At 32.4% G+C, this 14,530-nt stretch overlaps 1 protein-coding gene across 1 annotated transcript; it reads left to right on the top strand.

The window, feature by feature from the left end:
• Positions 1 to 452: 452 nt before the first annotated feature.
• Positions 453 to 3,630, top strand: LOC108992364 (ent-kaurene oxidase). The gene is made up of 8 exons (XM_018966917.2): positions 453 to 660; positions 865 to 1,025; positions 1,550 to 1,711; positions 2,051 to 2,191; positions 2,272 to 2,526; positions 2,605 to 2,766; positions 2,849 to 3,043; positions 3,138 to 3,630. Exons 1-8 carry the CDS (start codon positions 495 to 497, stop codon positions 3,447 to 3,449), a joined length of 1,554 nt encoding a protein of 517 aa, XP_018822462.1. The 5' UTR covers positions 453 to 494; the 3' UTR covers positions 3,450 to 3,630.
• The last annotated feature ends 10,900 nt before the right edge of the window (positions 3,631 to 14,530 follow it).

Genomic DNA, 14,530 nt, shown 5'->3' with positions numbered 1-14,530 from the left:
TTTTTGTAAATATTTTTTTATATTTTTGTTATTATTTGAGTTTATGTGAAATTGAAAATGTCCCACCAATTATCATATAATTTAAGATTAAAAATATGTTTGTGTCAAAAGTAGAAGGAAAAATTATAAAAAAACAAATGTCAAAAGATAAAAGATATTTGTAATTGTGAATTGTATAATTTTCGTATAATTATTTAAAAAAATATATATATATGATTTATATTAAAAAAATTAATTTTTTAATAATAAATTTAATTTTTTTTATAACGATTACGTTAATTTTATTCCTTCAGAATTACTGACGTCAAAAACAGTCATAATCCGGAACCAAAGCCGCAACTACAAGAGTACTAATAAGTAGGGACTGAACGATCAAATCTCACGTCATCTTCGGTCACAATCATGGCATTGCTTATTTTTTGTGTTAATATCTACCCACAGCCGGATTCTTCTATTTATCCCACTGCCCATCTGAGTCTCTCTACTCAACTCCAATGTCCATGGCCAGCCTAACTCATATCCTTAAAGATATCCAAGCTGCTGCGCCCCTTTCCACATCTGTTGCTCTTGGTAGTCTCTCTCTTTTGCTTTTCTTTCTGATCATCCGAGGATTTTTCTCCAACCAAAAGATGGGAAGTTCCACACTCCCTCCGGCACCCGGTACTCCATGTTTCTCGATTCCTTTCTCTTCTCCTTTTGTTTGTTATTGGGTTTTCTTTTTAAAAACTTGGTATCTGTCGATTGTATTCAAAGATATGTGATCTGAACTGAGATGGGTTGTGTTCTGATTACTGATTTCTGCTCTTCCTTGGGGATTGATTGATGGGTTCTTTTTGGGGGGGCATTGTTTATTGGGAGATGTAGTTGTTCCAGGGCTTCCGGTTATTGGAAACTTGCTGCAGCTGAAGGAGAAGAAACCCCACAAGACATTTGCAAGGTGGGCTGAGATATATGGTCCAATCTATTCCATCAAAACTGGTGCTTCTACTGTTGTTGTTCTCAATTCAACAGATGTTGCCAAAGAGGTAACTAAGCTTCCTTTTTCCAATTCCAACTTCTCTCTCTGAACTGAGTATATCACTCTACTGCAGTTCTTAAATTCAACTTAAGTAATCAGTACTTAAAATGGTGCCAGAGCCATGTTGGATAGTCACCAGATTAGCCTTTGTTTTACACTTGTTAGTAGTAATTGGAACTCCCAAAAGTAGACACCCAAAAGGAGGTGGTGTCCGTTTAATCTGTAAATTTTGAACTTCCAAGTGACCTCTGGTTCAAAAATGTGGAATTCAAGTCCATATAGGGGTTATTTTGTTCCCTCATTTTAGAACATTGAGTATACATGTCGTGGCAAACAAGTTCCCTTATGATGACGTGGGTGTCTAGAATCCTCGTATGTGAATGAATGTTGTCATAAGAATCCCGAGGCTAGCATTTCGTAGCTTATGATTATCACAATGTTATGTATGCTGAACTTTCTGTTCCTTAATAATTGAAAAACAGAGCATGTTTTGTGTCTTCCATGGGATAAACCAGTTTTTGAATCTTTCAGGCTATGGTGACCAGACATTCATCCATCTCAACAAGAAATTTAACGAAAGCCCTAACGATTCTCACGTCGGATAAATGTATGGTAGCAACGAGTGACTACAATGAGTTTCACAAGATGGTAAAGCGACATATACTTGCAAATGTTCTGGGACCGAATGCTCAGGTTGAATACTTTATCAATTCAATCCTCTTATATTTTTTGCATGCATCTTATCCAGGGTAGATTTGATTTTGCACCCCTGGATTACAATCATCTGTGAGCTTGAATCTTTGATATTGCATCTCAATACAAGATCTGACTATTAAAATTGCATCACTTGACTATTTTTCATCAATCTATGGTTAGATCTTGATTAGGTGCAAATTTCCAAAAATTGGTAGTTTAGATTGCAAAATGTTCATTTTGGTTAACATGCGGGTACAAATTAAAAAAACAATGGTAGTTCAAGGGTACAAATATGTTACCAAACTTGTTTGATTATCATCTCACTTTGACATTCAGAAGCGGCATCAACGCCACAGAGTTACCATGATAGAAAATGTATCAAGCAAATTTCATGCTCTTATAAAGAAGTCTCCCCTCGAAGCTGTGAAGTTCAGGAAAGTTTTTGAGTCTGAACTTTTTGGACTAGCATTGAAAGAAGTGAGTTTCTTTTCCTTTTTTTTGGTTAAGTATATTTCCAACTTAATTAGTTAAGTGAAAAAACACAATGGAACTTGCAGGCTTTAGGACATGACGTGCAATCCATTTATGTAGAGGAGCTTGGGAGCACTTTGTCAAGAGAGGAGATATTTAAGATTCTAGTAACCGAATTAATGGAGGGTGCAATTGAGGTGGATTGGAGAGATTTCTTCCCATACCTGAAATGGATTCCAAATGAGAGCTTCGAGAAGAAAATTAAGCGAGTTGCTTTTCGCAGGAAAGTAGTGATGAAGGCCCTAATCAAGGAGCAGACGGAGCGCTTCGCTTCAGGAGAGGTAATGGTTTAGTGCCTAGCTTCAAAATTACTTTGAAGACATTGTCATTATTGTAACCTTCCCAAGGATTTGATGCAGGAAGTAGATTGTTATGTCAGCTACTTGTTATCTGAGGCAAAAACACTTACCAATGAACAAATTGCCATGTTGGTTTGGGAGGCGATCATCGAGACATCAGATACTACTTTGGTTACTACCGAGTGGGCCTTGTATGAACTAGCTAAAAGTCCAATTCATCAGGTTATATTTCATCACAGATATGTGCATCCATTTGCCATTAGTTTTAGAACTATATAATACTGATTCCTTCTTCATGTAACAGGATCGTCTTTACCAACAGATCCAAAATGTTTGTGGATCTGGAAAGTTTGCTGAGGAACATTTGTCTCAGCTTCCATACCTGAGTGCTGTTTTCCATGAAACTTTGAGGAAGCACAGCCCAGTTCCAATAGTGCCCTTGCGATATGCACATGAAGACACCCAATTAGGAGGGTACTTTATTCCGGCTGGAAGTGAGGTTGGTTGTTTTCTTATCTACCCATAATTTCTCATTAGATTTTGTCTCTAATATTACTATTGCCAACAAAATTTTACTTGGAACCGCTGGACAGATTGCAATAAACATATACGGATGTAACATGGACAAGAAACAATGGGAAAATCCGGAAGAGTGGAAGCCGGAGAGGTTTCTCGATGAGAAATATGACCCAACGGATATGTACAAGACGATGGCATTCGGAGGAGGAAAGAGAGTATGCGCGGGTTCTCTTCAGGCAAACCTAATAGCATGCACATCAATTGGTCGGTTAGTACAGGAGTTTGAGTGGAGGCTGAATGATGGGGAGGAGGACAATGTGGATACTCTTGGGCTCACTACTCACAAACTCCATCCGATGCAAGCAATGTTAAAGCTGAGAAATTAATAGCCTAGCTAGGAGCTCCAGCTGCCTTTAGTTTCACCCCCTCAAACTGATTCTGAGGTATTGGATACTTTATGTTTGTAATGCTTGTAAGTTGTTCTCAAAGCCCTTCAGAAAAGGAAGAAAAACGATATGTTAGTCATTCTAATATTTCATGTTACCAATGATATCTGCTTTTATATTCCATGAGATTTACAGTCAAAGATAGAATGAATATGCATTTGATAAAAAAAAAATTAAAGAAAAGTATAATTTATAATTTTATACCCTCAAACGTTTTCTAATTAAGTGCATATTTGGAGAGGATGTGGCGTATAAGTGGCTTTTACGCATTCGAATAACAAGATGCCCCATGGAACATGACATGTTTTGAAGAGATGGCCGCGATAATCACCTTCGGGTGGCGGCTGGAGGCCGGAAACCACCAAAATCTGGCAAGAGGTCCCCGAATTTGGTCGGTCGACTCCCTTCTCTTTTTTCTTTATTTATTATTTTATTTAAATTTTTTAATTTATTTTTTATAAATTTGTGATTTGATTGTGTAGGGGTGAATCAATCCTAGTGCATCCTCAATGATGTTGTAAAATACAATTTCCTCTAAAACATAAAGAAAATTGCTCAAAAGTTTCTTCCAATGAATGTGGTATATGATTTTTATTTGACAAGTTGCGACAGTGATCCTTTACTGTTCACAACTTCAAAATATTTTTAATTCATTTCTCTCTACTCATGTCTACTTTTGCCCATTGCCGACCTTTCCCCATATATTTCATTTCTATCCTATTTCACCCTCATCCACATCGCACGGTTCCTCTGTGTTTGGTGCCTTTGCACATTCTTCCAATTAATTTTGTTACTTTTCAGGAAAGGAAAAGCAGTTCGTCCCGAAAAAGTCCGTTTGGATTGCAAGATTGTCTCATCTCAACTTCAAATATCACAATCACGAAGATATAAATACTTTTTAATTTTTAATTTTTAATTTTTAATTTTTTCATCTAATCATTATTAATTTTTCACAAACTTTTAAACAAAACACAACAAGAATTCAATTTTTTCAAATTTTAAAACAAAAAGAGAACTGCTACAACACAAAGAGATTATATAAAAATAAATTCACAAAATGACGTGACTTCACGCGATGTGTTAGATTTACTTTATATTAAAAGTAACTTTACAATTTGACATACTGCATCAAGCCACATCAGTTTGTGGATTAACTTTTGTGTAATTCCTTTGTGGCTAAAGTATTTATCTTTCCGAAAATCTTATAAAACATCTTAACTAAAATCATCTCACTATTATTTACAAATTATTATACTACTATTTATATATCATCTTATCTCATAAATTGAAGTAAATATTTTCTATTATGTAAATATTTTCTATTATGACGTACTCAACCAATGAGATTTGATTATAAAAAATTATATTAATCATCCTCACATCATACACTATAAATAATTTTTTAATTTTATTTTTTTCTTTTACTAAATGTGTGGTGTATGAAAGATGAGTATAAAAAGTTAATTAGTTTAAGAAGAATAAATTAATTTTTTTTTCAAAAATATGATGTGCAGGGTGTGGAGATGATGAATAGCAAAACTTTTTTTTATTATATCTTGATTTTCTTGACGTTGTCACAAAATTTTATTTAATCCCAGACTTAATTCTCAACACAAAACAAACATTAAAGTTGAATTTTAGAACACGATATAATTATATGAGATTATATATTGGGAGATATTGCAAATATTAAAATATATGAGAATATTATTGATAGTTAGAGAAAATATTTGAAATGAATAAAAAATAAAATATTTAAATGATGGAGAAAAAAAAAAGGTTAATGTATGGAATATTGTAAAAATCAATATATAAAATAAAAAAGTAATTTTTGATGATATATTTTAAATGATATGATAAAAAAAACCATTAAGAATGTTCTTAAGTTAGGATGTAAATATTGATGTGACACATTTTGATTCGAGAGTGAAATTACCAAAATACTCCTGTATTTATATCTCATGCTTCACCACACAATCAATCAAATTGATTAGACGTACGTTATGTGATAATTTGATAAATAATCAAATACATAGAATAAATAAAGTGTGTAACACCAATTTTAATTACGAAGGGAAACCCTTTAAAGAACTCTTTAAAGGTAAAAACTCTACGAGGCAGCCAAACCCAAAAAAATCAATTTTATTATTTGAAAAATCAAATTACAAGTAAGTTCTCAATTACAAAACCTTTGTCAATTGATTTTGTTACTTGACCAGACAAATTACTCATTTGTCTCTATCGCAATAGTAGCCAAAACCTCTGACGATCTTCAAATATTGAGTTTTCTCCTGAAACTCTAGTGGCTGAAACTCGATCAATCTGTTCTCCAACATGGAGCACGATCACGCTCTTTGAGAAAAACAATATGAAAATTCTCTAAGAAATTTTCTCACCAAAATATGTATTGGAAAGTGCTCTAGAAAATATCTAGATCTGAATCTCTACAGATCCTAACAGTAGGATCCCTTAAATAAACAATTTGAAAGCAGTTTTAGCTTCAGTATGACTCTACTGACGGATCGAATTTGTCACGAAACGTCTCTTGACGGAATTCTGACATCTGCACTAAATTTCCTCTGCAGTAACAGATTTCAGTTCAACATCTTCTCTGGATAAGTGCAGATTCCTTAGGACTTGAGTTTTATACTTATGACTTATCTAAACAACATATAATACCTCCTAAATAAACTTAATATTGTTATAGATGAAGTCAATAAATAATTTACATTCATCCAAAATTACAAACTTAATGATAGGATAAGCTCTATCATTTTAGTCACCTAATCTTATCCAAACTTATCAACTTAGTCACCTAATCCTTCCCAAAATTTTGCATCTACAATCTTCCTCTTTGACAGATTGGTGACAACCTCTTGCATCTATAATCTCCCCATTTGGCAGATTACTGACAAAATAAAGTTTAATGAATGTAATATAGGCCTGTCAAAACACAATATCGGACCAAGAAACCGAGTAGAAATTCCAAGCAAATAATCAAGAAGACTATCAAAGTTCACATGATCTAAAGTTTAAGCATGTTCTAGTCCAACATCAAAATTATGTCCAACAAAAATTAACTTGAATGAAATCAACCATCAAATAAAAATTTCTAAAGTAATTTTTGCAAACCAGAATTTATTTCTCCCCCTCAATATTATAATTAGTTCTCCTCCTCAATATTAAACTATCTTAAACATACAAAAAAAAAATCATTCAACTCCCCCTCGAGCAAATTCATTAAACAACACGCTTACTTAAACTTCCCCTGAATTTCACAATACAAAAAAATCAAAGCTCTTCTCTACACTCTCCATTTTTGTCACTAAACTGACAAGAATCACTATATTTCCAATGATAATATCCAACACTTGTTGTATTTCCAATGATAGCTGTCATACGTGAATGACATGATAAACCACTCGGAAGTGTCTCAGTTTCCACAAAGACCAATCACTCTTATGTTCTAGATGTACAAGTAAGAAAATCACAGCAAATACGCTCAAATATAGATTATGATATGGTTGAGGTATAAACACAAACACTTGGTAGGCATTTGATTAAAACTGAGATATATAAGCACTTAACCCACAAAAATCATGCATTTATATATCAATAAATTATATCCATGGGATTATGTGTAAATGCATACACAACTCAACAACAATCCAAGCCCCAACTTCACGTATCAACTATCAACAACCCAATCTCCATATATATGCGCCAAACCCTAGAATTTGAGAAAGAGAGGGATTTGATTAATGTGCGCTTACCGTGATACCGAATCGTATATGAAGATTATCTGGACTTAGTCGAAATCACGAAATAATCGAATGAGATTGACAAAGAAGTTATCTTGAGTCACTTAAGTGACTAGCGACTGTGCATGTGCTTTGTGCCTTAGAATTCCACTGGGACTTATGCCAATAAACCAGAAACTAACTCCCTAACTTCTACTTCAGAATCACAAATACCCAACATTCACCCAACCTCAAAAATAAAAAATATTACATATATTTTATATTTTCACCACTTTATTTATTTTATATAAAATAAACAATAAATACAAATAACAATAAATTAATCTTTTTCTTATATATATAAAGAAAATTGAGGAAAATAACATGCCTAGATGCACCTCAGATCAAACATAATCTCACTAACAAAAAATACAATAAAATACACTCTCTTATTTGCACCAATCACAATGAATATTCACACCTCATAAGATCATCAATGTCAAATTTCATATGAGTGTGTGAGTGAGCAAATTTATATAGAAAAGTAACTCTTTCTTTCTTTTTTTCTTCAATATATTTTTGATAATATCATTCATGAGTATTTTCTTCTTATAGATGCTCCCAAGAGATTGTCACTCACCTCAAAAATCAAATTTTATGTTAGGGCCTAAATACATGAGTATCTCCTCAAAACAATAGTTTGCACAACCCTTTTTTTTTTATGTCCATTTTTGTTGCTTATATTTTTTTCACAATGATTTGAGTAGCGATTCTTTCTATAAGCACTTAAGGGACAGAAACGGGTAAGGTATTTATCTTTTCCCACAATGATTCAACACCGATTTTTTCTATATGGAGAAACCATTTGTGTTTGGCAAAGGGAGATCCCTTTATTATTGTACTACATTCAACTAATATTAGTCAATTCAAGGCATGAACTCCGTCTATGATGAGCATCTTAATAATAAATATGGAACTTAATTATAATAAACATACATATAAGTTCCTCACAGTACTTGTAAATGAACTTTGTTAAGATGACCCGTAGAGTTAGTATACACAAAGTGGACCGCACAAAATAGAGAGATGCATAAGTTCTAGAGTTTACCATGTGAGAACACAAGTGCTCAAATCTAGACATATTAAGCATGCACTTTCTTTTAAAAATTAGAAACAAAACAGAAAAAATTAAACTGAAAAACATAAACATAAAACTAAACTAAACAAAAATGCATGTCCGAGGCTAATGATATGCAATGAATGCAAGAATATGCAAGTGGTCCTATTAATGTGACACGATATCTTCTTTGATCACCCATTTTGGTTTAAATTTTGACCTATTATTTTTATCAACACCACTTTGTATGATATTTTTTTTGTTATGAAGATAAAATTCTGCTAGTTTACCAAGCTTGATACTTATGAAGGTGATTTGTTGACTCATCTCATCAACTTGATTTTCTAGAGTCTTTCCCTTCCTTTTTAACTTTCTTTCACCTCCATTTTTCTTCACTTTATTCAAATTAAAGCAATATGGACTTATATGACCAACAACACCACAATGATGACAAGTAAGAATAAACTTACTTACATACTTACTATTTTTCAGCCTTTTTGTGGTGGATTTTTAATGCAAATTTTTTGAATAAACTGACTTGGATACAACATGATTTTGAGTATTTATACTTTGACTTCATTTGACAAATACAATACCTTTAGAAGTAGTGGCAGTGGATGATGAGGCTTAATGTTCTTTGCCTTTCGAAGTTATGTATCTTAGGCTAGTTCTATTACGACTCGACTTCTGAAAGCTCAACATTTCTTCCAATTTCTATGTTGCAGATTTTTGTTTGCACACTTGAAAAGTTTTTAATTCTCTTTCTAGTGTAGCATTTTGATCATTTAGCCTTGATACTTCAATATCAGAAACTTTCAGTGCTTCAGCAAGGTTATTGAGTTCTTTTCATTCTCCACAGCTGTGAGTTTATTGAGTTTTGTTAGCTTGACCATTTCTTCACATAAATCATTATATGCTTCATGTACACTCAGCTCATGGTCAGCATCAACAATAGCTATATTCGAGTCACTATCATCAAATTTATTTTCAGATTTTGTTTGCACAATATTAGAAAAATCATTAACAACAGTAGAAAAAGTAATAAAAGAATCTTCATCATCAGATGATGAACTTGAAGTTTCAGATTCTAAACTGTCAATAAGTATGACATTCAGTGCTTTTCCTTTGTTTTTCTTAAAGTTTGGACATTCAGTTCTTATATGACCATATCCTAAGAATTCATGGCACTTTACTTTATTGATTTTTTTAGATTTTTCTTTATTCCATTTTTCAGAATATTTTTTCTTTGCAGGAACTCCCTTGCATTGTTTTTGCCTTCCACTATCTTTCTTGTTAAACAAAAATTTTCTGAACTTCCTTGTAATGAGATCTATATCCTCATCGTTCAAATTTTCTTTATCAGAAAATTAATCTTGATCCTCTTTTACTGTTTTTAAAGTAATGGACTTATATTTTCTTATTTGAGGAAGTGATGACTCATATGTTTGCAAGAAGACGACCAATTCTTCAACCTTAATAGCATCCAAATCTTTACTTTTCTCAATAGTTGTAACCTTTGGGCGAAATCTTTCAAGCAAGGACATTAAAATGTTTCTCACGACCCTTGAATCCTCCAACTTCTCACCGAGATTAAACTTGAAATTAACAATATCATTAATTCTAGCATAAAAATCATTAAAACTCTTATCTTCTAGCATTTTAATCTCCTCAAATTTAGAGGTTAGCATTTGTAATTTCAAATTTTTTACAATTCTTGAGCCTTCATGTGTAGCGTCCAAAATATCTCAAGCTTCTTTGACAATCTCACACATTGAGATTCTTTTAAATTCATCTGGAGATACAACCATAAAAATAACTTTAAGTCCTTTGCTATTCCAATTGCAATTAGTGATCTCATCTCTAGTCTAAGCATCAAGAGATGTCTTGGGCTTAGTCCATACTCGTTCAATTGCATACCACACAAGTTCATACAAAGACTTAAGGAAAGCCGTCATACGAACTTTCCAATAAGCATAATTTTCACCATTGAAGTGTGGCGGGACATATAACGACGACGTCATGATCTACATGGGCACGGATCATACTTGGATGAGTGAACCATGCTCTGATGCCAATTGGAATTACCCAAATACCCATGTATTTAGATCTCACGCTTCACCACACAATCAATCAAATTGATTAGTCGTACGTTATGTGATAATTTGATAAATAATCAAATATATAGAATAAATAAAGTGCAACAGCAATTTTGGTTACGAAAGAAAACTCTTTAAAGAACTCTTTAAAGGTAAAACCTTATGGGGCAGCCAAACCCAGAAAAATTAATTTTATTATTTGAAAATCAAATTACAAGTAAGTTCTCAATTACAAAACCTTTGTTAATTGTCTCTCTTACTTGACCAGACAAACGATCCGTTTGTCTTTACCGTAGTAGCAGCCAGAACTTCTGATGATCTTTAAACATTGACTTTTCTCATAGAACTCCAGTGGTTAAAACTCGACCAATCAATTTTCTAACATGGAGCGTGATCATGCTCTTTGAGAGAAAAACAATATGAAAATTTTTCAAGGAATTTTTTCATCAAAATATGCATTGGAAAGTGCTCTAGAAAATATCTAGATCTGAATCTTTATAGATCCTAACCAGTAGGATCCCTTAAATAAATAATCTGAAAGCAGTTTTAGTTTCAGTAGAACTCTGCTGACCGATTGAATCTGTTGCGAAGACATCTCCTGACGGAATGCTAACATTTGCGCTAAATCTTCTCTGCAGTAACAGATTTTAATTCAACCTCTTTTCTGGATAAGTGCAGATTCATTGAGACTCGATTTTCATACTTATGACTTATTTAAACAACCTCTAATACCTCCAAGATAAACTTAATAATGTTATAGATAAAGTCAGTAAATAATTTACATTTATCCAAAATTACAAACTTAATGATAGGATAAACTCTATCATTTTAGTCATCTAATCCTATCAAAACTTATCAACTTAGTCACCTAATCCTAGCGAAAATCTTACATCTAGAATCTACCCCTTTGGAGGATTGGTGACAATCTCTTGCATCTACAGAGAGTATAAAGTAGCTTTTACACTGTATCCTGGTTTAAGATTAATTTTCTTTTTCAATCTATATATCCAACTATGAGATCCATTAATTTTCACCTCAAGCTATCACTTTAAACTTTATAGTAATTTAAATCCTCTATTAGTATTTGATCGTTAAATTATATCGTCTATCATATAACTAGGGAGAGAAATTCGTACTTGTGGATCAGGTTCGTGTTGTGTTAAGTCATGGACATTCGAGTATATGAGTCAATCCGAATACAATTCATTATGCTAAACGGGTTGGACCTTCAAATCCTAACATGACCCATTTAAATAAAGGGTGACATGACACGGTCTGTTTAATAAATAATTAGAAATGAGTCTACACAACATGATCCGTTTCAATTCGTTTTAGAAAAAAAATAAAAAATAAGACTACCTATTAACAAAAAATATCAATATTTTCATATTTTAACATATAATAAAACCAATATTACATACCCAACAATAAAAAATATGAGCATATGTCTAAAATTACAATCCCAGCAATAAAAACATAAACATATTGAAAATACCAATATTATAACCCCACAATAATAAAATTATAATTTTACAATAAAATCTAAATCGGTACCGTTATTGAGGGTTGACTCTGGGTTAAACATTATTGACCAATTTATTAATCGTGTTTTCTCAAGTTGTTAGAATGCACAGCGGAAAAATACCTCAAGCTCAATTTAAAGAATTGCTCCACAAGTTTTTCCAGATTGATAAACTCCAAGCGTTTCCTCTTAGTGGCAAAAGTGTACTACGTAGTATAGAACTAGAGTAACACTTAATCAATCCACAGCCTAAGTATTTTATCAAGAGAGAACAAAAAGAGAGAGAGTCTTTTTCTATTTTTCAGATAGTCCCAAAAACACAATTGATCTGCACGGCCGGCCTTAAAGGCCAGCCTTCAATATTCAAGTGTAACAGCAGTAACGCATGGCTTAAAGCCATGCGTTACATGCGTTACAAGTAACGCATGGCTTTAAGCCATGCGTTACAAGCAGGAGGGGGTCAGCCCCACTTGGGCGCCCCTCCAACTAATACAAGTCAACCTATTTTGACTTGAACTTATTTATATAAAATTCAAACTCACTAATTTCATATCATATTCGTATTGGATTCATGGGTCCTATCACATATTGTCACCCGTACACATAACTAAACTAGATCCAAAGTTTCCATAACGTGATAGCTCAGAGCGTAAAATAATACCTTCCCGATCCAAAGATGAAGAGGGCTGAGTAAGCAGAAGATGAAGTTAACCACCAGCATCCATTTTTTCTTTTCTCATTACCTTTTAATATCAGCATGCACCAACACAACATACAGATCCCAAGCTCTCACATAACAATTGGAGCTTAATTTATCTAATTGTCAACATATTCGGCTAGATGGCATCAACCCCGATTTCTTACACGATAGGTTTTTTTTTTTATTATTCTTTTTTCTTTTTACTGTTTTTTTATTTAGAGACCAGATCTTATGTCATCTGATACAAAAGACCTTAACGTTTTTCTTATATGATATTTAAATTTGAATCCTCACTCTATTGCCAAGCAAAACTAATAAAAAAAAATTATCTTAGTTATATTTATTTTTTTAATTAAAAAAATTAAACAGAATTTCTCTAAAATATGATTGTTCCGTTTAAATACGATGCCTCTTTGCAAGAAATATTAAATATACGGAATTATTTGTCTTTTAATATGATGGAAGAAAATAAAAATGATGACGGGGAGGTGAGTCCATGACTAGTACAATATTTAATTTTCGTTTGCAATAAGGTATAATTCATCATCATTATTATTATTTTTGTCCACATGTCTCTCAACACAATCATTCAATGGAACATCAACATCCAAACCACTCGAGAGTTGGGTACAACCATAATTGTGTGTCCAAACACTTTTTGGTCGAAGCTTCTGCGACCGCAATTTATTCAATGAATCCACGTTAGCATAGAGCGAAGATGGTACTCGTCGTAACAAACTTATTTGGATGCTTGTGGGATTGAGGTTTTGTACAATTTTTTTTTTTTTAATTCAAATATATTTTAAAATTTAAATTTTTTTTGATATTTTGTAGTTTTAGAGTGAGCAAGTTTAGTTCATTTCTTTTATAGAAAAAGTAGATAAATATGAGACTTCTATGAAAAGATTATTTTTTTAATGATGGACTCTATTTTTTTCAAAGAGAATGAACGTGGCTTACACAGTTATGAATCTTGCAACACGAGTTTTATTATAGAATAATTCTTCTCATCAGCTACTATTCACTATTTCATACTCCACATCTTATAAAAAAAGAAAAAAATACAAATATGAAGTATGAGAATAAATATTGACTGATATATAAGAAAACTCATTATCATATATTTTGGACTAAAGTCTTCGTTTGAATTCGAGAACAAGAATTTAAGAGACTCAAGTAACAAATCTAGTTTGGATATTGAGAATATTCGAAGTATTATTAGAATATTCAGAATATCTCAAAATTATTTATTATTTTATTATTATTATTATTATTTTTTACTATTATTTATTATTATTTAATATTTTTTTATTATTTTTTTACTATTATTTATAAAATATAATATTTTACTATTATTTATATATCAAATGAAAACAAATTTACAATATTTATTCATATCGATGTAAATATTTTGTATAATATTAAATGAATAATAAATAATATAAATGTACTTCTTTACAATTCAAAATAGAATATCTGGTAATCAATAGGAGTCATAGAAAGTATATATGGTAGGGAATTATAATCAGTGGCCGGTGGCGGAAGTTTTGAGTCTGGATGGGAGGGAGGCAAGCATGGTCTGGTGCTGGTCGGGACTCGGGGGCCAATTCAACCTGGTCAAAGTTGCAGAACCAAAGGGTCTCATCAATTCCGTGAGTACTGACATCTATGTCTGCAGCTCAGATCTAGGTCAGATGCTCTGTCGGGGAAATTTGCTTACGATCGAGAGTGAGTAGTGTATGAAATTTAAGAAACAAAAAAAGAAACAAAAAACCATTGACGAAGAAGAACATGGGAACAGAGTTGCTCAATCAAAGGAGCTGAGAGATTTTAAGGCAGCCGAGAA

This window comes from Juglans regia, chromosome 15, assembly GCF_001411555.2.
Source record: "Juglans regia cultivar Chandler chromosome 15, Walnut 2.0, whole genome shotgun sequence".
NCBI lineage: Eukaryota > Viridiplantae > Streptophyta > Magnoliopsida > Fagales > Juglandaceae > Juglans > Juglans regia.
The sequence above is the reverse complement of the archived record's forward strand: the minus strand, read 5'-3'. Positions and strand labels throughout refer to the sequence as shown.

Bases quoted from the DNA above. Each gene is read 5' to 3' on its own strand.
- LOC108992364 (XM_018966917.2), top strand. From the start codon at position 495: ATGTCCATGGCCAGCCTAACTCATATCCTTAAAGATATCCAAGCTGCT. The intron at 661-864 runs GTACTCCATGTT...TGGGAGATGTAG, and splicing joins CACACTCCCTCCGGCACCCG to TTGTTCCAGGGCTTCCGGTT. The intron at 2,192-2,271 runs GTGAGTTTCTTT...TGGAACTTGCAG, and splicing joins TTGGACTAGCATTGAAAGAA to GCTTTAGGACATGACGTGCA.